General features: G+C 44.8%; 1 protein-coding gene across 7 annotated transcripts in view; it reads right to left on the reverse strand.

Annotated features, from left to right (window-relative positions):
• The window catches only part of POLR1A (RNA polymerase I subunit A), an 80,404-nt gene that overhangs the window by 16,036 nt on the left and 39,018 nt on the right, over window positions 1–25,350 (reverse strand). For all 7 annotated transcript variants that reach the window (XR_014082743.1, XR_014082742.1, XR_014082744.1 and 4 more), the window contains 11 exons: window positions 24,498–24,689; window positions 12,094–12,243; window positions 10,282–10,465; window positions 7,590–7,672; window positions 7,316–7,474; window positions 5,577–5,675; window positions 4,439–4,591; window positions 3,079–3,161; window positions 2,457–2,622; window positions 1,408–1,629; window positions 80–294 (listed from right to left, as the gene is read on the reverse strand). Coding sequence is in view for 4 of the 7 variants with exons in the window: in XM_081592821.1 (XP_081448947.1) it covers window positions 80–294; window positions 1,408–1,629; window positions 2,457–2,622; window positions 3,079–3,161; window positions 4,439–4,591; window positions 5,577–5,675; window positions 7,316–7,474; window positions 7,590–7,672; window positions 10,282–10,465; window positions 12,094–12,243; window positions 24,498–24,689 (1,706 nt within the window). In the remaining 3 variants the exon portion in view is untranslated. The remainder of the gene's footprint in view (window positions 1–79; window positions 295–1,407; window positions 1,630–2,456; window positions 2,623–3,078; window positions 3,162–4,438; window positions 4,592–5,576; window positions 5,676–7,315; window positions 7,475–7,589; window positions 7,673–10,281; window positions 10,466–12,093; window positions 12,244–24,497; window positions 24,690–25,350) is intronic.

Genomic DNA, 25,350 nt, shown 5'->3' on the forward strand with positions numbered 1-25,350 from the left:
GAGGCTGCCTGAGTGGGCAGGGAAGGGCCTGAGAGAAGCAGAGTCTCCCTCTGCAGGTGCAGAAGGTCAATGTTATTACCTGTCAAGAGAAAGCCCTGATTTCTCGTAACTCCTCTCTGCCTGAGCTGCCCACTCGCAGCTGTAGTCATCCATCTTCTTTTCAAATGTTTCTGACACGGATGCAAAGTAGATGTCCGGGCGCCAGACAGACAGACTGGGGTCGGGACAAGGAGCCGCCTTCTTCTGGTACTTCCTCCGGCTTTGTTCATCTAACTCAGCCCACATCCTCAGCATCTGGAAGGAAGGACAGGACTCAGCTATGTGGGACAACACCAGGAATGGGCTTCTCTTCCTGGGGTGTCCAGTAGGATGAGGAGGATCAAAGGCCTTTGCTTCAAATGACAGCATGGGAAAGAGACAGAAATCTGACAGCATAGGAAAGCCATCCTGACACTGGAAGCACAGAGAAACCGAACCCATCCCAGGGCGTACTGCTCGACCACGACTCTAGGAGCCATTCGTTGTGGCCCTTCAAGCACAAGCAGGGTGACCATGTAAGCTACTCTCCGAACTGCGATTCTTGTAGAATAAAATGGAACATTATTAATCATCATCCTGGGATGAGAGGCAAACCAGGGCTGTCTCAGGCCAACAAGGACACAGTCACCATGAGCCAGGTGACTGTGCTGATCCCCGTCTGTCCCCTGTGCAGGCTTTCACATGCCTGATGCCCCAAAGCTGTCCCATAGCAACTGCTTCAAAGTGCTCCCCTGCCTCCTGGCTCAGCTATGCTTGGAAGGTGGGAGATGGCAGAAGAAGAGGGGAAAGAGGGAGGGGGGTAAGGCTGGACACCCAATCCCCACCCTAAGGGGTCTCTGAGCCCCAATCTCTCAACTGAGGGCTCCTGTCACGTGGTCTCTGCCCATGGCCACCTTCTCCACTCCTGGTGATTGTTCATGTCCTTGGGGAGGCTGGGAAACCCAACTTACCAGCCCTAGTTAGCTGCCTGGAACCCTGCCCACACCTTAGTAAAGATGTATGCATGCGTGCTCAGTCGCTTCAGTCATGTCTGACTCTTTGTGACCCTGTGGGCCGTAGCCCTCCAGGCTCCTCTGTCCATGAGGATTCTCCAGGCAAGAATACTGGAGTGGGTTGCCATGCTCTCCTCCAGGGGATATTCCTGACCCAGCGATTGAACCTGAGTCTCCTGCACTACAGGTGGATTCTTTACCTCTAAGCCACCGGGGAGGCCTCTTTGTAAAGATTTCCCCTCCTTAAATTGATATTTGAGCACCATTTTTCCTGGCCAGTAGTGAATGAAGCTAGATTTCATGGCTGGACCTTCCACCAGGAAAACAACCCCTCATCCCCTCAACCTCAGTGATCCCCCACCTCCTCCAGCATTACCTGGTAAGTCTCGGGGCTGCGGCCGTTCTGGTTTGCGCCCTCAAGGTTCAAGGCTTTCACGGCCGCCTGAATTTTCTGGGAGTAATTCAAGAAGGCGCCTTTCCTCAGGAGGGTGTTGGAATGCTTGCTGTGCCATTTTTTGATGGCTCTGAAGTGACGGAGAGCTTTCTGGGGATCCGCTCTGGATAAAACTTCATGGAGATGCTTCGATTTCATTATCACCTAGACAAACAGACCACACAAGCAAGAACGAAGAAGTGAGGGTGTAACGCAAAGGCCATGTCACACAACTCCCACAACTTCATAGGAGGTGGCCCGTGTGGAACCCTCATGATGCCTCTTGGGGGGCTGAGCACCCACTGCTAACCAGGGCCTCACTCTGTGCCAACCACAGTCGGGAGCTGGCGGTCTCAGGAGCTGAGGTCATGGGAGCAAAAACCCTGACACTCAGAGTCCTTCCAGAACACGGGTATTTCTAGGAAGAAAGGAGGAGGGGAAAGGCACCAGGGTGGAAAGGATCCGGCCCTTAACTTTCAATCTGACCACCCGCTCATGACCTTGAACAGCCCATGTCAGTTTCAGTTTCCCAATCTGCAAAACCTGGGGGACTGCTCAGCCAATGCTAATGATCCCTCTTGGGGCAGTAAGGCATGTGATGAAAACCACGGGCTTGTGAGTCAGAGGGCCTGGGTACAGACACAAGCCCTGCTCCTCACCAGCTCCTCACTTAAACTCTGATACTCAGTTGTCTTGGCTGTAAAATCGGCAGAGGGGCCCCTGTGTGCCCAGGCAGCAGTGAGGAGGCAGGCAGACAGCAGCCACAGTGCACTCGAGTTTAGGTCCATAAATGCCCCCAACGGTACAGTTGTTCTAGGAATACGTGTGCCGCTCTGCCATGTCAGGTGTTCCAGGGCGTTGCCTGGTGCTTTTAAATTCTCCCTACTCTAGTTTTCAGTGGTCACTCGGATTGGGTGGCAAAGCTCAGGGTGGGAGGTCCACCGCACAGGCCCTACCCCGCCACTCCCAGGCTCTGGAAGGCGGCAAACTACCTCATAGTTGCTGATGAGGAAGGGGAACTGCTTAGGCTGCAGGAACTGTGTCTTGGGGATGTCCAGGCCGTCCTCCCCATACAGGAACTGCACCACGCTGCCGTCGCTGTCGCGGACTGTCAGGTCATACTGGACAACCAGCCCCTCCAGGTGTTTGATGATGCACCTGTACAGAGATCCTCGGCTCAGTGCCTACTGGGGCTTCCCACCTCCTGGAGCAGCCTTTGATGGGGCAGGTGGAAGGCGGAGGCAGAAAGGAGGACTGCTGTTCTGCAGTAAGCAAGCCCCGGGACAGGCTGGCTCCCGCGCTGCCCCTGCGCGACCCTCGCTCCCATCTCCAGCCGTGGCTGCCTGCCCAGTCACTCTCCGGGAAAGGGCACACCTGCTGACACCTGGGGCCTTCCTGTAAACCTCTGAGTTCACGCTAGACAAATCCCCTAGAAGGAGAAGAATACTGGCTATTTTCTGTCTCAGGACACCCATGGATTACTTTTCAGAAGGTTTTTTTTTTTCCCCAAAGTGATCTTAAGCGAATTGGCAATGAAAATGTGAAAAAGCGACAGAGGTTGAATGGACCTGGGACGCCGAGCCACCCAAAGGTGTCAGGGAAGGTGCTTTTTACCTCTGGAGGTAGCCGGAACGGCTGGTCTTCACAGCAGTGTCCACCAGACCCTCTCGCCCGGCCATGCAGTGGAAGAAGAACTCCTGTGGGAGATGCGGGAAGGTCCAGGGGTGGCACGGTAAGGATAGCCTGGTTCCTGGAGGGCAGCTCAGGCCAATGTCCCCAGCAGCTCTGATGGCTCTGATGACCCAGAGACCTCTGCCCTCCCCCGGGGTGGCCTCTGTCTTATCCTGCCCGAGAGCAGAGGGACAAGTGGAGGAGAAGGGCCAGTTCTCATTCTCAGGAGTCCGTCCTCAGTGCCACATTCCATTTTTAAGACAGAAATGGCACTTTTGCCTCATCACATAGTGTTTTCCAAACTTCCACAATGAGACATGAGTTTGTAACAATGATCAGCACACATGTACATACATCCACACACGTGTGGATAAAGATTCATGATTCCAGCTAAAATGATGAAACTTTATGAAACGACCCCAGCCCTCACTCGGATGCCTTCTTTATCACCCTACTCTATTTCATCGCATAAAGCCAGTTGCTATCTTTTACCATGGTTTCATGATTCACTTAGGGGGTCACAACCAGAGTTCAGAACTCTCTGGTCTACATCAGCTCTCCACCACCCTTTGCCAGAGGCCATGGACAACCACTGGAGAGTCTGTGTGAGACCAAGAGAGAAGCCCTGGGAGTAGCCGATGGCCTTGACACAAAAGGTCAGTCCTCTTCACAGCCTACACTTAGTTGTCTGACCACAAGAGGCGTCTTTGCAGAGACGCACTGGACCAGGGAACAGAAAGCACTAATTGAAAAACCATTTCTCAAAGTGTGAGGAGAAAGCCTTTCTCTTAGGGGAGAGCTCTATCGTTGATGGAGGAAAAACTAGGCATTTGCTACAACTGGTCAGTTTCCCCAGGGTCAAGGAGGAGCCATGAGGCTCTCTTAGGGGAGCTTTGTAAACTAAATCTCTGTGATTCTCCTTTTGGCAATGGAGAGCACTCTGGGGAGGGCTTCCACTTCCCCAGCTGCCCTCAGAGACAGGGAAGAACCGGCTGAGAGAGGGCACGAGGCAGGAAGAGGTCAAGCTAGGACTGATCTTATTCATCTTCCCACTCATCAGCAATCCTGCCCGAGCACCCACGATGTGCCAGGCACTGCGTTGGGCTCTGGTATTACGAAGGTGAACATGATGTGGCTCTTATGGTCCTCAGGGGCCCCTGTCATCTAAAGGGTAAGCAAGGATGTGGTGGCATTTATTTCTTGACTATCTTTGCTTAAAGCTGTTGGTGAAGGTCATAGGCTTCCTACTCCTGAGCGTAGAAATGAGGAGGAAAGGCAAAAGGAAAAACCAAAAAATACATACCGGAGGTTTGATGCCAGTGAGGAACCTGCCAGTGACGAAGCCACCAGCCCTGGGGGTGAATTCATAAGGCTCGAAGCAGGGCAACGACTTGCCAGATGCCATGAGTGGGGGTCTCCGACCTTCCAATTCGATCTGGCCCAGCAAGCACGAGATCTGGGAAAAAGGAAACCCAGATGGGACTGAAGACCCACACACGCCTTAAGTAATGCTCTGTCCCAGCAGGGGATGGAGTGCCTGCTCTTCAAGAAAAACTGCATGGAAATGGAGTTCCTGAAGATCAACCTACATTTCTTAATGAACCAGGAAAGCTGATGTTTCAGGAAAATAACTGTATCTTCCTTTCACTGACTGATTAGAATTTTTGTATTTGGGGTCAGTTGAAATAAATAGTGCTTTGCAAAAGCAGCCATGTTTCAGAAGAATCTCATGTTATACCTGAAAGGGACCTCCTAACGAGGAAACTGAGATGGGCAGAAAATATAGTTTATTGTGGTCCTGAACATTCTCAGGTCAAAAGAGAATGAAACTGCCTAGTGATGCTCTTGGGGGAAGTGTGTCTGGATTTTATTTAGTCAAAAGGGCTTCCTGATGGCCTCTAGCCTTGTAAGCCCATTCCTACTGTTCTGTACTCACCAAAAAATGAGATGGTCCTTAAGACTCTCTCAAGGTCATCAAATTTAAAAAAAAATTGCTAAGATTTGTGAAATCATTGTGATAGCACTGCAACATGAAAATATATAACCATACAGTATCTAAATTTATAATAGGTATCTATATGAGACACTATGGAGAAGGAAATGGCAACCCACTCCAGTATTCTTGCCTGGAGAATCCCATGGACAGAGAAGCCTGGTGGGTTACAGTCCACGGGGTCGCGAAGAGTCAGACACGACTGAAGTGACTTAATACGTACACACACGATACACTATCTGGATATTTATCTCTATGTGTCTACAACACTGGCATGTTAACAGTGGTTAGCTCCTGTACTGATTTCTACATATACTTCTGTATTGGGCAGTACTTGCCATGCTTTACATGGAACATGGATTCTTTCAAAAACAGAACCAAATCTGAAAAGTGCCTCCTACAACCACCCCAGCCTTCTGCCACGCAGCCAGCCTGCCTTTGCTCACACCTGCATGGTGTTCACTGTCGAACCTTTGGCTCCAGACTGCACCATCATCTGCAGATTGTTCTCTGGGAACTGTCTGTGCAGGCCGAAGGGCATGCATGCCTGCGGATGGAACACACACATCGGTCAGTGACTCCCCTTTGGGAATCTCAGGTTCAGAAGGTAAATGCGGGAGCCCACTTAGACTATGAATCTGGAGAGCAGTGCCAGATCCCATTTGAGGTTAAGGAGAAGTCTTGTCAGCATCAACCCTTTGGCTGGAAGTCCTGGAAAGAGGTCTAAAGAATGACCCTGGGTGCCATGCTCTCGACACCTCTGCCGGGAAGCTGGAAGGCAGATGCAGAGGGGCCAGCATCTTTAGCTCGTGATGCTGAAATGCAGCTGATTAAAAATAAAACCTTGGGAACTCACCCATCAGAGCATGGCCTGGCCCTGGACAAGCAGCCATGATGACCAGTGCCCGTGTCATACTCATATCTGCTAACATGCTGCCCAAGCACCAAGCAGGCATTTCACCTCAGCTCCTGGGGCAGAAGAGTAGCCAAAGCCCCCAGGTGGATTGCGGAGATGCTGTGGAGAGGTAGGGGGTGGCTCTGAGTTTATCTAAGCCTCTGCCTAGGGATGCAGACACCCACCCTCACACAGGAGAGACAAGGTGGATGTGAAGAGACAGAGGAAAAGAAATATAGTAATCCTGAGACACCTGAGATGAGGCCCCACCTGCAGCATCCCCAAGTGAGCCCTGGAAGCTGAGCCTCCCCGTTCTCGAGCAGTGCTGGAAGGCTGGAAGGAACCTCGCCTCGCAAGGACGGAACTGTACCAACAAAGTCTGCTGACAGCCAGTCAGAACTGAGTCAGCAACAGTGACTTCTGCTGGGCTTGGTCCTCCCTTCCTTTCTCCTCCTCAGGTCGGGTGTCAAGGCCCAGGAGGCTGGGGTGAGGGCCAGGTGGGCTCCTTTAAGCCGCAGGACTGGAAGCCCCAGCTCTGGGGCAAGAACGGGGCTCCCTCTCCTTTCTCAGCTGTGGGGCAGTCAGACCTCACCCAGGACACTGTGCAGATGAGTTCCTGAATCCTGCCAGCAAATCTGTGAGGCAGGTGCTCTTCCCATCCTTGCCCCAGGGGAGGACACCTCGCTCAGACCACTCATATCACACAAGGCCAGAGATCTCAGAGTAAGCCCATGGAACAGCCAGGATTTGAACACGGGGCTTCACCCCAGCTCTCCTACACACGCAGCACTGGAGGTGCTGATCCTTTACTGTGCCCCTCCACCCTGCAGAGGCCCCTGGGAAAGACTTTCTTCAGTCCCCTTTAAGGCCGTTACCCTAAAATACAAACATTTAAAACAACAACTAGTGCAGAATTCCCTGGCGGTCCAGTGCTTAGGACTAGGTGCTTTCATTGCCGAGGACCTGGGTTGGATCCCTGGTTGGGGAATTAAGATCCCGCAAACCAGGTAGTGTGGCAAAAAATAAATAAAAGAAAGAAAGAATAATGCGATGCCTTCATGCTCAGCATTAATCAAAGGAAGACCTCTCCAGACCCTAACTGAAGGTACAAATCCCTTGGCTTTTCAAAGTGATCAATTCTACTCACCCCATCTTGAGTCTCACCTAGTCAGCTGTTCAACAGTCAAACTGCTCCAAGAGGCCCAGAGTGAGACTCAAAATGTAATTAAAAAAAAAAAACAAAAACAGCATTCAAAATGGTGGTGGTAAAGTGCACCTGCCACTGGACTAACCTTGTTAATTTCATTGCTGTAATGGTTCACTTCCTCCTTGAACTTCAGGTCAATCATGTTAAAATCTCTCTGGTCTTTACCCAGATGGGCATCCTGCCACTTCCCTTGGACCTCATCACATGACGCTGCCTCTGGCAGGTTTAACGCAGCCCTGACAGCCTATGATTAAAAGAGGAAACATTGGAGGCTGCAGGCAAGGGAGGAAGGTGTCGGCTCCATCTTGCTGGAGCCCGACCGACTCTGCGGCAGGTGGGAGCCCCCAGGCCCTCCTCACCCGGGGCCCACAGTGGGTGGACTCTTCAATGATCCCATGTCTCCTGACATCCGCCTTCGGCTTGACCAAAATATCTTCTACTCCTGTGAAGTGAAACAGACCAGTTTGGATGCAACCAGGCCTGACTTCTCACCAGGTTGTGAACTTGGTGAGGTCAGGGCATGGGGCACGGTGCCAGGCACCCAGGGAGTACCTGAATAATGATGGTGACATTCCCATCACCTCAAAGAGACTGCTACCATCTTAAGTGCTTACCATCTTACAAATGACAAAGCTAAGGCTCAAAACTTGAGCCCACGGGTACGGAGGTAGAGACAACCCAGGCCCAAGTCCCATACTTGGCCACCAGCTACAGGCCCTCCATTCAAAAAAAACATGTTGGATGAATGGGACAGAGGTAGAGATGACATTCTGGGTGAAAAACTGGGGTTGAGGATAAAAGAAGAGGGAGGGAGCAGACATCCCGGTTTTGACTTCCAGAAATCACATGTCAGCAGGGACCACACTACATAGTTGTGAGAATCTGTGGGCAAGCACACACAGACACATCCAAGCCTGGCTGACAGGGACAACCATAGCGGGGTCCTCTCTGTTGCTCTGGAAGGGAGAGAGCCTGGGCCACTTCAGTGAAGCCTGTCCTCCTGGCTTCAAAGGGCTAAGGAATTCCCCATCTTAGGCAGGAAGTCTTCCCACTTCATTTTTCAATGAACTATTTTCTGTCTACATTTGAGAGCTACTGATCTCAACAGTCCCTCAGCCAAGGTCTTAGGGGGAAGGGAATTCAAGGCTGCAGTGTTGCAAAGCTGGGCTAAGATATTTGGGACTCCCACATGCAATGTCCTGGAAGCCTGAGTGCCTCTAAAGAACTTGGGGAGGAGAAAGAATCTGTCCCTCTGTGAGCAAGCCACATCATGACAATGGGCCCTTCCACAGGGTCAGCTGCAGGCCATCTTGCTGTCCCTCCAGTGACCTCTGGCTGCGAGGGCTGAAGGCACTTCCACTAGTCTGGACTTCTCTCCAAGCTTGACACCCAGCTTGGCCCTGTTCCCTCTCAGTCTCAGCACCAGACAGTCTTTGCACCAGACAGTCTTTGCACTTTGGCCAGTTTCTCCTCGGATCATGTGCTGAGCAGAGCTGCTTGTTAGGTTTGGTCTTCATCACGGTCTGGGTGTGGATTCTTCCTCTACTTTTTTTTTTTTAATTTATTTACTTTTGGCTGCGCTGGGTCTTCATTGCTTTGCTCGGGCTTTCTCTAGTTGTGGCGAGCGGGGGTTACTCTTTGTTGCCGTGCATGGACTTCTCATTGTGATGGCTTCTCTTGTGCAGCACAGGCTTTAGGCGTGCAGGCTTCAGTATTTGTGGCACACAGGCTTACTTGCTCTGCGGCCTGTGGGAACTTCCTGGACCAGGGATCAAACCCATGTCTCCTGTAATGGCAGGTGGATTCTGATCTACTGTGCCACCAGGGAAGTCCATCTACTTTCCACTTTTAAAGATATTTGTTCAAGGAAGCTCATCTGAGAAATACTGTGAGAACCAGGAAAGAGCTTAAAATGTCTAATAACAGGAACTGATAAAATAAACCATGGTACATCTACAAAAGCAGAACAGTTTATAGCCACAGACCTGAGGAAGTCAGTTTATATTTGTTCACAGAAGGACATTTATAAAACATATCTGTAAATGGCGGAGGGGAGCAGATTACAAAACACTAGGTATTACCGTAGGAACACCTTTTTTCTGAAAGTGTTTGTACCTGGAAAGTCTAGAAAGACACATATCAAGTCAATATTGGTGTTATCTCTGGCAGTTGAATGCTGGGTGATTTTTAATGATTTTCATGTCTGTGTTTCTTTTGACTTTTCCATAATATAAATTTTATAACTATGCTGGCCTTGCTTCAGGCCAATGAGCAAATTCTAGTAGACCCACTGGCTCCCTGGCTGCACGTGAGCCAGTCCATGAATTCAGTCTCATCAGCTGGATGATTCCCACACTTGCTGGGGGTCCTGCTCAGCGCGAGGCCTGACACTCATTCCTCATGCATGGGAAACTGCAGAAGGGCTTGGACTCCGCTGTGCACACCAGGAGATACACCGCTCTGAATGAGCTCACGGCATGGAAAATATTGGCACCCCTGTTTTATCAAAGTCAACTTCCTAAAACAGTGGGCCGTCATTTTCAGGGACAGAGTTCCTCTTTCTGTATTAGGACCACTCGACAGGTCTGCCCCAACGTGGTGTTTCCAGCAGCACCTGCTGTGTCGGGAGGTGAGGGCTGTTTTGACCACAGGGAAGACTCCAGGTGGAGCGCAGAGTGCCAGGAAGATTCTGGAAGGGCACTTGCAGGAGAGAACGGAGGTATGAAAGTGTGAAGAAAAATCAGTCTCGGAGACTGGAGACCATAAAGAAAGGCGTTGAGAAAGGGACAGGATGGAAATAGAGACGGGGGAGGGGTGTCACCCTGTGCTCTATGAAGAGATGAAGAGACTGGGGTGGTATGGGTGTGTGTGGCAGGGTGTGGAAGCACAGAGAAGGAGCAAGGCTGTGCAGTGTCACTGGTGGCCCCGTGAAGATGCCCTCGTGAAGGGAGCCCAGCTGCTCCCCTGGAACCGGGAGACAATCTGGCAGGTGCGCTGGCTGGGGAAGCGGACTGAGGGGCGTGGGGCCCCAGAGCCACCTGCCTCACTCACCCAAGGTGAAGCCTCTGTAGAGCTGCAGGTAGGCGGTGAAGAGGCGGGCCAGGCAGGTGAGAACCCTGCCGCTGGTCTCCCCACCGTAGATCTCGTAGCAGCAGTGGACCAGGCCGTAGGCGGAACTCCCGTAGTGCGCCTTGTCCAGCACCCCGCACAGCAGCTCCCCTGCTCTGATGATCACCTGCGGACGGATGGCCACTGGCGCTGGGTCGGGGGAGCCCCCAGCCCCTCCCTCATTCCGCATCTTACTAACCTTATAACCCTCACCTGTCTCAAATTCTTGATGCAAAGAAGGGGATAAAGCAGGTGAGCACATAGAGAACAACATTCAGGGCTTTCCTGGTGGCTCAGTGGTAAAGAATTCATCTGCCAATGCAGGAGACATGGGTTCAATCCCTGATCTGGGAATATGCCACATGCCTTGGAGCAACTAAGTCTGTGAGCCACAACTACTGAGCCTGTACTCTAAAGCCCAGGAGCCACAACTACTGAGGCCTGCGCTGCCCAACAAGAGGAGCCACTGCAATGAGAGGTGCACCACAACTAGAGAGTAGCCTCCAGGCTCTCTGCAACTACAGAAAAAAGCCCACGCAGCAACGAAGACCCAGCACAGCCAAAAATAAATTAAATAGAATAAAAAAAAGAACATTAAAAAAAATTCTTTTTTGGGTACTACACTCCCCCCCTCCCCCAACTATAGACAGTTCAGTGTGTTCCTACGTGCCCTCACTCCCATCACCCTTCTGTTCTGACTTGGGATCATGTATCCTTGACAAAAACTTTGTGGCTGGAAAGGAGTACATTTTGAGTCTAAACTTCATAACTGTGACCTTGGCCTGGGTACTCCCTCCCCTGGAACCTTGGGAGTAAGAAACACATAACCTTTCTAATATCCTTTAAGGCCTGAATTTGTACTTCCCTAAGGCTTCTTTCAAGCATCAGAAGCTAATTTAAAGAAGGATTTCTAGTTTGAATTTAAATTTAAAACTAAATTTAAATTTCTAGTTTAAAGGATTTCTAATTTAAAGAAGAACGCTGCACACATGAAGCGTATGACCTACAAAGGGAAAGAAAAGGGGCAGCTTGGGTTCTACTATGAATGGCATGTGTGTTAGACCCTGCGACAAAGCCCTTGTGAGTGGGGGCCCTGGGGATACTTCTGCACCAAGAGCACATGAGGCCCTGGAAATCTTCAGTGTGGGGTCACAGTCTCACTCTCCTGCAACAGCGCTGTGTCCCTGGGGTTTGCTGTCCTGGAGATGCTGCCGAGGCCTGGTTCTTAGGCATGGAGCTGGGAGGTGTGAAACCTCAGCACAGGGTGATGATAGCCAGCCACTCATGGGTCTCAGGGTCTGCATTTCCAAGCTTTGCAGAGTCAAGTTTGAGGCCTTCTGCTGGAAAAGCCTTCCCAAGCTGGTTATGAGCTTTACATAAGAGTCAAGTGCTAATGGTCAGGGACTTCCCTGGTGGTCTGGTGGCTAAGAGTCTGAGCTCCCAATGCAGGGATCTCAGGTTCAATCCCTAGGTCAAGGAACTAGATCCCGGATGCCACAACTAAGAGTTCACATGCTGCAACTAAAGCTCCCACATGCCACAACTAAGACCTAGTACAGCCTACAGCCAAATAAATAAAGAAAATAAAAAATATAAATTTAAAAAGGAATGCAAGTGGTTGACTCTACACGGCTTGGTACAACTCTTTCCTTCGAGGCATGACTTCTCTTTCTAGACATGTGCCTCCACTTCTCTGTCTTGGTTTTAAATCAAGCCGCCTAAACCTCTCCAATGCACACAGCTGGGCAGCCATACCTGGGACTCGCACATGGAGTCGGGGTTAAAGCCGGGAACAGGCCGAGGAGACTCCTTCACCCAGGCCTTTCCGCCGATCTTCGCCTTTCCCGACAAGTTCAGGGGGATATGGTCCTCCGGGATTATGTTGATGAGCAATGTGGACACGACCTGGAAAGAAAAAGAAGACGAAGCTGATGGCAGGGAGAAAAGCTGAGATGTTCCTTTTAGGTCCACTTGTCTTTCTTAATCCTGAAAGGCAGACAACTCCATTCTGATGAGCTGTAGGTAAAGCAAAAAGAAAAAAACAACTGACCACTACCACCACCAACAACAAAGGGACAGTTTCTTGTCTGTGTGACAAGCTGATCTCAGTTTTTACTTTTTGCTTATGTGACTTATGTATAATGTACAGCATGTGAGAGCTGGACCACAAAGAAGGCTGAACACTGAAGAATTGATGCTTTCAAACTGTGGTGCTGGAGAAGACTCTTGAGAGTCCCTTGCTCAGCAAGGAGATCAAACCAATCAGTCCTAAAGGAAATCAACCCTGAATTCATTGGAAGGACTGATGCTGAAGCTCCAAAACTTTGGCCACCTGATACGAAGAGCCAACTTATTGGAAACGACCCTGATGCAAGGAAAGATTGAGGGCAGGAGAAGAGGGTGACAGAGGATGAGATGGTTGGATAGCATCACTGACTCATGGACATGAGTTTGAGCAAACTCTGGGAGACAGTGAAGGACAGGGAAGCCTGGTGTGCTGCAGTCCAGGGGTCACAAAGAGTCGGACATGAGTGAGCAAGTGAACAACAACAACAGGATTAGAAACAAACACACACCACTAAGAACCTCACTTCTTCTTAAGAGTGCATAACCCCCGACCTGAAAATTAAGTTCCTGAATAGACCAAGGGAAGAAAACGAAAATAAATTGCTGTGGGCTCACAGCAGAGAAAGATTTAAATTTGTATATGGTTTAAAAAAAAAAAAACAAGGACAGCAGGATTGAGGGAGGCAAAGGCAGCCCTGACGTGTCAGCCCCAGGATGGGGGCAAAGGTCCAGGAACGCTCGTTGGAAGCATCCTTCTCTCATTTTCAGGCCATAGCAAAGCATGTGACAATTATAACATATAATCAGTAACATCCTCCTGCAAAATAGCGTTGACTTTCTGGCGCCAAGGAGGAAAGGATGTGAAGACTAAGAACTCAGAGCTTTCCCTCTAAAGAGCTTCACAGAGGAGGCGCAAGTATCTGACTGAGAAGCGAGCTGAACACAGAATGTTATGGAGAAACCCAAATGAACTTTTTGGTCAACCCAACACATTCCTTGCCTGGACTTCAAGGCTAAATCAACGATGCAGAGAATAAGCCTCCTGTTATCTCCGAAGGAACTGACCAAGAAGGTCTTGGCCCTCAGTCTTCACAAGGTCGGCGCTGCCAGGACAGAGGATGAGGAGGAAAGATAGGAGGGTGACTTCCCTGGGGAGTTGACTACAAGCTGCACTTAAACCACAGTGCCACATGCACAGTGGGAACTGCCAGCTGAGCATAGTCAGGATGGAAAGTCTGGGAAAAGGGTAACACATGCAGCCAATACATGAAAAGAAGGGAGATGGACCTGTCACTTCATCTATAAAATCAAGGGAGCAGGAAAAGCATCTGACAATCTCAATACCCTTTCACAATACAAATGGTCAACAGATTCAGAACAGGCGACAACATCATCCACCTGATAAAGGGGAGTCATTGATGTAAAAACTACCGCTGCCATTTTCAGTGAGCAAAGATGATGCTTTCTAGGATCAGGAGCAAGGAAAGAATGCATGCTTTTGCCACTCTATTCAATAATGTTCTAGAGGTCTGAGTCAGGGCAATCAGGCATGGAAAGAAAAAAAGGCTTTCAGATCAGAGAGTAAGAAAGAAAACAACCTCCAAATGCAGATGACATAACCTTATACAGAGAAAGCCTGAAAGAATTCAGAAGAACTTGTTAGTGCTAGTCAATGACTTGAGCAAAGCTGGAAGATATAAGATCAATATTCAAAAATCAATCATATCTCTATAAATTAACAATGAACAATCTGAAAATGAAATTAGAAAAACAATTCCACGTACAATAGCATCACAAAGAATAAAATACTCAGGAATATATTCAACCAAAGAAGTCTAAGACTTTTAAGTGGAAAACAATAACATACTATTGAAAGAAGTTAAAGAAGATCTAAGTAAATGAAAAGACATCATGGATTGGAAGACTTAATATTGTTAAGATGGCAACACTTTCCAAATTGATCTACAGATTCAATGCAATCCCTGTTAAAATTCCAACTTGCATAACTGACAAGCTGACCCTAAAATTCATATGGGAATGCAAGGAACCCCAAATGGTCAAAACAATCTTGAGAAAATAGACAAAGCTGAAGGTTCATATTTCCAGATTTTAATATTTATTACAAAGCTACAGTAATCAGGACATGGGTTCCCAGGTGCAATGAGTGGTAAAGAGCCCACCTGCCGATGCAGGAGACATAAGACATGGGCTCTATCTCTGGGTTGGGAAGATCCCCTGAAGGAGGGCACGGCAAGTCACTCTAGTATTCTTGCCTGGAGAATCCCCATGGACAGAGGAGCCTGGAGGGCTACAGTCTAGGGGGTCGCAAAGAGTCGGACACAACTGAAGCGGACAGCACACAGCACACTCATTGGTGCAAAGACAGACATATTGACCAACAGAACAGAAATAAGAGTCTAAAAATAAACCCATACCTCAGTGGCTAATTGATTTTTAACAAGAGTGCTAAGAACATTCAATGGGGAAAGAATAGTTTTATTAACAAATGATGCTGAGACAACTGCATATCTACCAACAAAAGAATAAAGGTAGACCCCTGTATCATAACACACAGAAAAGTTAACTGAAAATGGATCAAAGACATAAATGTCAGGGATAAAACCATAAAACTCTAAGTTGGAAACATAGCTGTAAATTAGTGTGAACTTGGAATTTACAAAAGTTTCTAAGATATGACACCAAAAGTACAAGGAATAAAAAAAGAGTTGATAAATAGGATTTCATAAAAATTTTAAAAAATTACGTGCCAAAGGACACTGTCAAGAAAGAAAAAAAGAATCCATACAATGGGAGAAAATACCTGTGTTATCATATATGTGATACAGATCTGGTAGCCAGAATATATAAAGAACTGTTAGAATTTAACAATAAAAAGACAAACAACCCAATTAATAAACAAGCAAAGGGCATGAATAGACATATCTCCAAAGAAGATATTACAAATGGCCAGTAAGCACATGAAAAGCTGCTCAATATTATTAATCATTAGGGAAAGGCAAATGAAAACCATAATGAAAGACTACTTCACACCCACTAAGATGGTTATTTTATTTTATTATTATTATTATTTTTTGGCTGTGTCACTCGGCTTATAAGATCTTAGATCCCTGATCAGGGTTCAAACTCAGGCCCTGGCAGTGAAAGTGTCAAGTCCTAACCACTGCACTGCCAGAGAACTCCCCTAAGATGGCTATTTTAAAAGCAAAAGAAAAATAAATGTTGCTGTGAGTATGGAGAAATTGGAACCCCTGTGTACTGTTGGTGGGGATGCAAAATTGTAAGTTGCCTTGGAAAACAGTTTGGTAGTTCCTCGAAAAAGTTAAACACAGAATTCCCATATGACCCAATGACTTCTCTCTTAGCTATAAATTCAAGAGAATTGAAAGTGCATGTTCATATAAATGAGTGCATCAGTTTCATGCACCAGTTATGCACAAATACTCATTGCAGCCTTATTTGTAACAGCCAAAAAGTGGAAACAAGCCAATTATCCATTTATCAACTGACAAGTGAATAACATGTGGAATATCCATACAATGGAATATTATTCAGCCATGAAAAGAAATGAGGTACTGTTTATGCTACACCATGGATGAATCTTGAAACCATTATGTTCTAAAAGAAACAAGCCATAAAAGGGTACCTATAGTATGATACCATTTATATGAAATGTCTCAAACAGGCAAATCAATAGAGACAGAAAGTGATTGCCAGGGGATAGGGGAGGGAAGAATTAGAGCTTAATGCTAACAGGAACAGAGTTCCTTTTGGGGATTATGGAAATGTTCTGGAATTAGACAGTAGAAATGATTGCACCACAGAGAATACACTAAAAATAAGCACTGAATTATACAGTTAATAAAAACAGTAAAGTTTATGGTATGAATTATATCTTAATTAAAAACAAACAAACAAACAAGGATGCCAGACAAGATTCTAGGTCTCTTCTTGAACTAATATTGTAGAAGTGTATAATTTACTTTCTGGTCATAAACTATGCTAAGAATAAAAGACCATCCACAACATTCTCAGGGAACTAAGATTCCACAAGTTGCATGGCATGGCCAAAAAGGAAAATAACTGGACACTCGTTAAATATTTGCCATTAGAAGGACAGTTAAATCAACTACAGAATATCCATATTACTGATACAACACAGAATGGGTTAAGAAGAATGAAGTCAATCTACATGTACAGACAGAGAATGAAGTCAATCTACATGTACAGACAGAGAATAAACCCCACAATAGACCATTATCATAGCATGCCTACTCAGTCATGTCTGATTCTTTGCAACCTCAAGGACTGTAGCCTGCCAGGCTCCTCTGTCCATGGAATTTTCTAGGCAAGAATACTGGAGTGGGTTGCCATTTCTTACTCCAGGGGATCTTCCCGATGCAGGGATCAAACCCACATCTCCTGCACTGGCAGGCAGATTCTTTGATCACTGTGACATCTGAGAAGCCCATAGATCATTAAGTGAATTAAGTACGTCACAAAGCAATTATAAGAAACATTCTATCGCCCTAGCACATGAAAACTGTTAAATAAACTTCTTGCCATATCTGAAGTATGTTAGGGTGGTTCAAATTGCCTGAAATAATGGAATTTCCTGAAATAATGGAAATAATGGTATTCCCTTTGGAGGACCTGACAGCTCATTTAAAGTAGGCCATCTTACAGATCTGTTAAAACTGAGGTCCACATACCTACGGATAAGGAAAATGCATGTCTCAGGCAACAGAATAACATGGATAAAGAAGCAGTCTTAAATACAAACTCAAAATTGACTGTCAAATTTAATCATGGCTCATGGTTCCCCTGAGTAGGTATATGATTCCATTTTTATTTCTTCTCTGTGAGAATATGCACTTAGATGAACAATGGAATTGGAGAGAGAAGAAATTTTTCTTTTTTCCTTTGATATTACTATCTCTTTAAATAAAAACTTACGTTACACTTCTATAGTTAATCTAATAAATGAAATCAGCAAGGTTGTGGAATACAAGAACAATATACAAAATTAGTTGTATTTCTATATACTAACCATAAACAAATAGGAAATTCAATACATAAAATCATCTATAATAGCAATACCTAGGAATGAACCCAAGGAAAGATGAACAAGACTTCTATGTCACTGAAAGAATGGAATATTCAGTACCAGAAATATGTCCATTTTCCCTAAAGTGATCTGTAGATGCAATGTAATTCCAATAAAACTCCTTGTAGCTATTTTTTGGCAGAAATGTACAAGATGGCTTTGAAATTTATATGGAAATTCATGGGGCCAAGAATATTCAAGACAGTCTTAAAAAACAATACTAGAGACTTATTATCAAAAATCAAAACTTATTATAAAGCTACAATAATTAAGAGCGTAGTATTGGTGCAATGGAATTAAACAAACCAAAGGAACTGAAATGAATCCAGGAGTAGACCTACACGTATGCAATTAGTTGATTTAGGACACAAGAGATACTAAAGAGTAGAGGAAAAGCAAACATCATCTCATCAATTATGTCACATCAATGGGATAGTCCTACAGGAAAAAAATGAATCCTGACCCCTACCTCACATCAACACACACACAAAATCCAACTCTGGGAAGAAGTAGACCTAAACATGAATGGTAAAATAATAAAACTGCTGAACAGTGATACAGGGAAATATCTTAATGACCTTGGGGCAGGCAAATAATTTTTATACAGGACTAGCCATAAAAGGCAAAGCCTGGTGAATTATATTACATAAAATAAAGAACTTCTGATCATTAGAAAACAGCATTAAGTGAAAGGGCAAAAAGGCTAGCCATCAAGTAGAAGGTATTTATAATACCTATAATCTGGTAATGGACCTACTCAAGAATATACTTCTAAAACTCTTACCTATTAATAAGAGAATGGCATAGGATTGAAAAAAGGCAAAAGACTTGAACAGGAACTTCACAAAAGGTGAGATCCCAATGGCCATAAGGCTATAAAGAGGTGCTCAAAGTCATTTGTTACTGTGTGTGCTAAGTCGTTTCAGTTGTGTCTGACTCTGTGCGACCCTATGGACTGTAGCCCACCAGGCTCCTCTGTCCATGGGATTCTCCAGGCAAAAATACTAGAGTGGGTTGCCATGTCCTCCTCCAGGGGATCTTCCCAACCCAAGGATCAAACCTGCATCTCTTACTTCTGTTGCATTGGCACGCAGGTTCTGCTGAGAAAAAGGAGCAACCATCACTCTCCTGCCCTGCCGATGGAGGTGTAAATTGCTACAATCACTTTGGAAAACTGTTTACTAAACTATCTGTTACAGTTGAAGGTAGATCTTACGACTCAGCAATTTGATTCCTTGGTATTTACCCATCAAAATGCATATATATGTTCAGTAAGAGACATACACAAGAATGTTCATAGCAGCCCTAATTGTAACAGCCAAATGAAGATGACTGAAGACAATCCAAACATCCATTAATGGTAAAGTGAACAAGTATATAATGGTATAGTCACATAATATAAGAAAACCACTCAAGAGACTGTACGAAATGCCCTGGAAAAATAGCCTAAGACTTAATGTTTTAGGGCAGTACAAATAAATTTCCCAAGCTAAGTTCCATATCTCCTGATTCAAAACCTGGCTTTTCTCTGTAGAATTAGACTGGGTCACTAACAAATTCTTATGCAGTGCAGTAACTGTTCCCTTCTTTCACCTACTTGTACAGAAATAACAGCCTGTACCAACCTTTCAAGAAACCCAGAAAAATCTCAACTGTGACATAAGTAAAATCTGGGCCTATTTTCTAATTTTACTTGGTTATACAGTAAGCAGAGCCCAGAAATGCTAAACTACTCCTAACACAAACCAAATTATTCTATCATTTTGATTTTTTTTGTATCAAATTTTTGCTCATATACATTTTTAACATGGTTCTGTTATTGTGCATAAAACTGTGTAGTCCATTTCTTCTTTCAACATTATGTTGAAAATTTTCCAGACTATTTCACAATGCTTTAAAGCCACTATTTTAAACTACACAAGGCTTCCCCTGGTGGCTCAGAAGGTAAAGAATCCACCTGCATGTGGGAGACCTGTGTTTGAGCCCTGTGTTGGGAAGACCCCCTGGAGGAGGGCATGGCAACCCACTCCAGTATTCTTGCCTGAAGAATCCCCATGGATAGATGAACCTGGGGGGCTACAGTCCATGGGGATGCAAAGAGTCGGACACGACTAGGCACAGCACAACACGATATCTTAATAAATAGATGGCCCACAATTTACTCAGCCCCAGTGCTGAGTATCTAGGTTTTTCTAATATTCCACCACTATAAACCATGATGTCACGGAGTGCTTTTTCAAAGTAGCTTTTATCAATACTACATTTCAGATGATTTCCTTTGGCTGGATTCTCAGACTGAGGTGGATGAACATACCTGTAGCTCTAGTTATGTAGTCTTTGTCCACTATTTGGTTCTATTTTGAATACACTGATTATGTTTAAACAAAATTCTAATAAATTCTGAATGGTTACTTAACACTTAAAATCCCATTATTTCTAAGATAACTTGAGATGGCTTACAAAATAAACATACATAAAAAAGGAACAATAAAAAATTATAAACAGGAATAATAAGTGGACAAATAAACGTTGTTGTTGTTTAGTCACTAAGTTGTGTACAACTTTTTCATGATCCCATGGACTGTAGCCGGCCAGGCTCCTCTGTCCATGGGATTCTCCAGGCAAGAATACTGGAGTGGGTTGCCATGCCCTCCTCCAGGGGATCTTCCGGACCCAGGGGTCAAAACCACATCTCCTGCATTGGTGGGTGGATTTCTTTACCACTGAGCCACCAGGGAAGCCTGGACAAATACATATATCCAACTATGTACCGGATATATCTGATATATCTAAATTAGGGGCTAGCAAACTGCAGCCTATAGACCAAATGTGGCTCATCATCTGTTTTTGCAAAAAAGAAGCTGAAATGAATCACAGTCAGGCTCATTCCAAAGCCTTGTCTATGTCTGCTTTCACGTTATCATGGCACAGCTGAGCTGAGTAGCTGTAATTCACAGATCGTATGGCCAACAAAGCCTAAAATATTTTCTATCTGGCTTTTATAAAAAAAGCTTATCAATTCCTGAACTAGACTATCCATAATTATAGATTTTAATCTTAAACTGCAAAATTCCCCAATTATTTTGTTAAATCAACTTCTGTTTCTGGTCAGGATAGACCCATGGTGACCTGATTTCACATCCACCAGAAATAACAGTAACAAAAGCAGACATGAATATGAAGCAGTGGTTTCAATACAATGGACATTAGGAAATGAAGGACAGAGAACAGCAAGGATATAGTAGACTCGAACCTTGTTTTGCTGTTGTTCAGTCACTCAGTCGTGTCCAACTCTTTGTGACCCCATGGACCACAGCATGCCAGGCTTCCCTGTCCATCACCAATTCTGGGAGCTTGCTCAAACTCATGTCCATTGAGTCAGTAATGCCATCCAACCATCTTTATCCTCTATCATCCCCTTCTCCTGCCTTCAGTCTTTCCCAGCATCAGGGTCTTTTCCAATGAGTCAGCTCTTCCCATCAGGTGGCCAAAGCATTGGAGCTTCAGCTTCAGCATTGGTCCTTCTACTTAATATTCAGGGTTGATTTCCTTTAGGATTAACTGGCTTGATCTCCTTCCATTACAAGGGACTCTCAAGAGTTCTCCAATACCACAGTTCAAAAGCATCAATTCTTCAGCTCTCAGCTTTCTTTATGGTCCAACTCTCACATCCATACATGACTACTGGAAAAACCATAGCTTTGACTAGACGGACCTTTGTTGGCAAAGTAATGTCTCTGCTTTTTAATATGCTGTCTAGGTAGGTCATAGCTTTTCTTCCAAACAGCAACCATCTTTTAATTTCGTGGCTGCAGTCACAATCTGCAGTGATTTTGAGCCCAAGAAAATAAAGTCTCTCACTGCTTCCAGTGTTTCCTCATTAGTTGCCATGAAGTGATGGGAACAGATGCCATTTTTTGAATGTTGAGTTTTAAGCCAGCTTTTTCACTCTCCTCTTTCACCTTCATCAAGAGGCTCTTTAGTTCCTCTTCACTTTCTGACATAAGGGTGGTGTCATCTGCATATCTGAGGTTATTGATATTTCTCCCAGCAATCTTGATTCCATCTTGTGCTTCATCCAGCCTGGCGTTTTGCACGATGTACTCTGCATTACGTTAAATAAGCAGGGTGACTATATACAACCTTGACATACTCCTTTCCCAATTTGGAACTAGTCCATTGTTCCATGTCCAGTTCTAACTGTTGCTTCTTGACCTTCAAACAGGTTTCTCAGGAGGCAGGTAAGGTGGTCTAGTATTCCCATCTCTTTTAAGAATTTTCAGTTTTTTGTGATCCACACAAAGGCTTTGGCATAGTTAATGAAGCATAAGTAGATGTTTTTCTGGAACTCCCTTGCTTTTTCTACAATCCAACAGATGTTGGCAATTTGATCTCTGGTTCCTCTGCCTTTTCTAAATCCAGCTTGAACATCTAGAAGTTCACGGTTCACATACTGTTGAAGTCTGGCTTGGAGAATTTTGAGCATTACTTTACTCGCGTGTGAGATGAGTGCAATTATGTGGTAGTTTGAGCATTCTTTGGCACTACCTTTCTCTGGGATTGGAATGAAAACTGAACTTTTCCAGTCCTGTGGCCACTGCTGAGTTTTCCAAATTTGCTGGCATATTGTGTGCAGCACTTTCACAGCATCATCTTTCAGGATCTGAAATAACTCAGCTGGAATTCCATCACCTCCACTAGCTTTGTTCGTAGTGATGCTTCCTAAGGTCCACTTGACTTCACACTCCAGGATGTCTGGCTCTAGGTGAGTGATCACACCATCATGGTTATCTGGATCAATAAGATCTTTTTTGTAGTTCTCCTGTGTATTCTTGCCACCTCTTCTTAATATCTTCTGCTTCTGTTAGGTCCATACCATTTCTGTCCTTAATTGTGCCCATCTTTGCAGGAAGTGTTCCCTTGGTATCTCTAATTTTCTTGCAGAGATCGCTAGTCTTTCCCATTCTATTGTTTTCCTCTATTTCTTTGTATTGTTCACTTAGGAAGGCTTTCTTATCTCTCCTTGCTATTCTTTGGAACTCTGCATTCAAATGGGTATATCTTTCCTTTTCTCCTTTGCCTTTCACTTCTCTTCTTTTCTCAGCTATTAGTAAGGCATCCTCAGACAGGCATTTTGCCTTTTTGCATTTCTTTTTCTTGGGGATGGTTTTGATCACCACCTCCTGTACAAGGTCATGAACTTCCATCCACTGTTCTTCAGACTTGAACCTAACTGACATTTACAGAACACTTCATCCAACACAGCAGAATACATGTGATTTTTAAGGACACACAGATCATTTACCAATATAGACTATCTTTGAAGCCACAAAACAAATCTCAGTAATTTGAAAAGGATTCAAGTTATTCAATGTATGTTTTCTGGCCACTGTAGAATTAAAATTGCAATCAGTAATATACGTATCTGGATTTCTTAAATATTTGGAAACTAAATCAAAGACTTCTAAATATCTCAGGGGGCAGAGGAAAACAGAAATAAAAAAAGCATTTAGCAAGTCTTTTGAAGTGAATGAAAATGAAAATACAATATAGTGAGGGGAAATTTTATATATCAAATGCCAATATTAAAACAAGAAAAAAGTCTCAAATTACTGACTTCAGTTCCAACCTTAAGTAACTAGAAAAAGAAGGGCAAATCAAACCCAAAGTAAGCAGAAGAAAGGAAATAAAAGAGATGAAAGCGAAATAAGTGAAACAGAAACAGAAAAATAGAGAAAGTCAATAAAAGCTGGTTCTTTGAGAATAAAACTCAGAGCAAATTGATCAGGAAAAAGAGAAGACATAAATTATCACTATCAGGAATGAGAGAGGGGACCACCTTCAGGTTCCACAGACAGAAAAGGAACATAAAAGAGTACAATGAATAATTTCATGCCTATAAATCCAACAATTTAGTTGAAAAGGACAAATTCCTAGAAAAAACAGAGTAGTAAAGCTCATCCAAGAAGAAAGAGATGACCTAAACAGCCCTACATGTAATTAGAGAAACAGAAATTTTAGTTAAAAATAACATTCCTAAAGAGAAAACTCTAGGTCCAGATGACTACACTGGTGAATTCCACCAAACACTTAAGGAAAAAATAATATCCATATTGTACAAACTCTTATAGAAAACTGAAGAAGAGTAAATACTTCCTAACTCATTCTATGAAGCCAATGTTAACTCCGATAGCAAAACCAGGTAAATGCATGGCAAGAAAAGAAAACCACACATCAAAATTCCTCACGTACACTGATGCAAAAACTTCTGAACAAAAATTTAGCAAATGCTACCTGTTAACCAAGTAAGGTTTATCCCAGAAATACAAGTTGGCTTAATAAGAAAACTAGTCAAGTACCAGGTCCATGAATTTAAAGAACTGCAGAGGGGGGTGAGACCTTAGAGGTCATCAACCTGAACTTTTGCTTTGTAAATACTGAACTGAGGCCCACTGAGCCAAGATTATATAATTGATTAAGTATAATATGATGCTCTGGGTGTCAGAAAGTCCTGAGTTTGAATCTCAACTTCACCTCCTATGGACTTGGAGAAGTAACAACTTCTCCAAACCTCATTATCCTCATCTGGTGATAATGGTGATAATGATAGTGTCTGCATCACAGGTTGGTTGTGAGGGTTAAGTAATCTAACATATTTGAAGCACTCCCAACAAATGTAACTACTGCAACCATCAGCACCATTGCCTATTACCACCATATCTAGACGATGAGGTCAGTGTTAAGTTAGAAGCTTCAGTTAGAAGCAAAGGACAGAAAATATGCAGTTGTAGACACTCCTGTGAAAGCATACACACCCAAAAACTCCATCAAAGAGAAAGTCACACTATTGTTTGATTTGTCATTTATGTTTCTGGACTGGACTCTCCTGGGAACAAAATCTTTTTACTGAGTGGCCTATTTCCTTTTTTTTTAAGTAAATATCCACCATTTGTTTCCCCCTAATTACCTGCTTTCCTGTCCACAGAGGGAAGGGCTTCAGGATGGCAGGAGGAAAGAGCTTCACACGCCCCACTTTATCTGTGAGTCCTCGGTAGACCAGCTCCATATACTGCTCCCGAGTGAAAAAGCAGCCTCGAATGGTCATGTTTGCTCCCGAAACCATGTGATCTTGGATCAGACCTGCCAAAGGCTGGCCATCCTATAAATCAAAACAGGTAAGAGAAGAACAAATTAAAAAAAAAACCCCAAAAACAGAAGCCACATTCTAATTCCTATTCCTGTGCTTGGGAGCCACCCACTAGCAACAGCCCACCTTACATCCCCATGTTGTCCAGTCCTGGCCACACCTAGCCAGTGCTTGGGCCTCCCATCTTGAGAGCAAACTGCCTCCCAGAGCATGTGACCAGGGCTTCCTGACCAGCTCCCACCTTTGCCTTTTGCGCACTGTTCAATATCAAAAGTGCTTCAGACTCATGCAGGCCCCCTGGCCTTCTCTCCCTAATCCCATCTGCTTCTCGTTAACTTCGGCATATTTCTGGCATTTACGCATAAATTCGGTCTGGCTGCTGTTGGCTGTGTTCTTGTTTTTATATTTTGGTTTTATGCTTTGGTGTTTTTCACACATTTCTGGCCTGGTTCTGCTCTAAATCAGTCACCCATTCAACAAATATTTATGGAGAGCCTACTGTATGCCGAGGCACTGGGTGAAACCAACCTTCAGTCTATTTTAGTGGCTGAAACAGACATGATCCCTCACAATGAGAAAGAGCTAAACGGTAAACAAATAACTGGAGAGATACATTATTACAAAGGATTTTAAACGCCTGTGGAGGAAAAGAATGGGATGGGTCATCACATAG

Source organism: Giraffa tippelskirchi, chromosome 4 (assembly GCF_054371585.1).
Source record: "Giraffa tippelskirchi isolate mGirTip1 chromosome 4, T2T-mGirTip1v1.2.pri, whole genome shotgun sequence".
Lineage (NCBI taxonomy): Eukaryota > Metazoa > Chordata > Mammalia > Artiodactyla > Giraffidae > Giraffa > Giraffa tippelskirchi.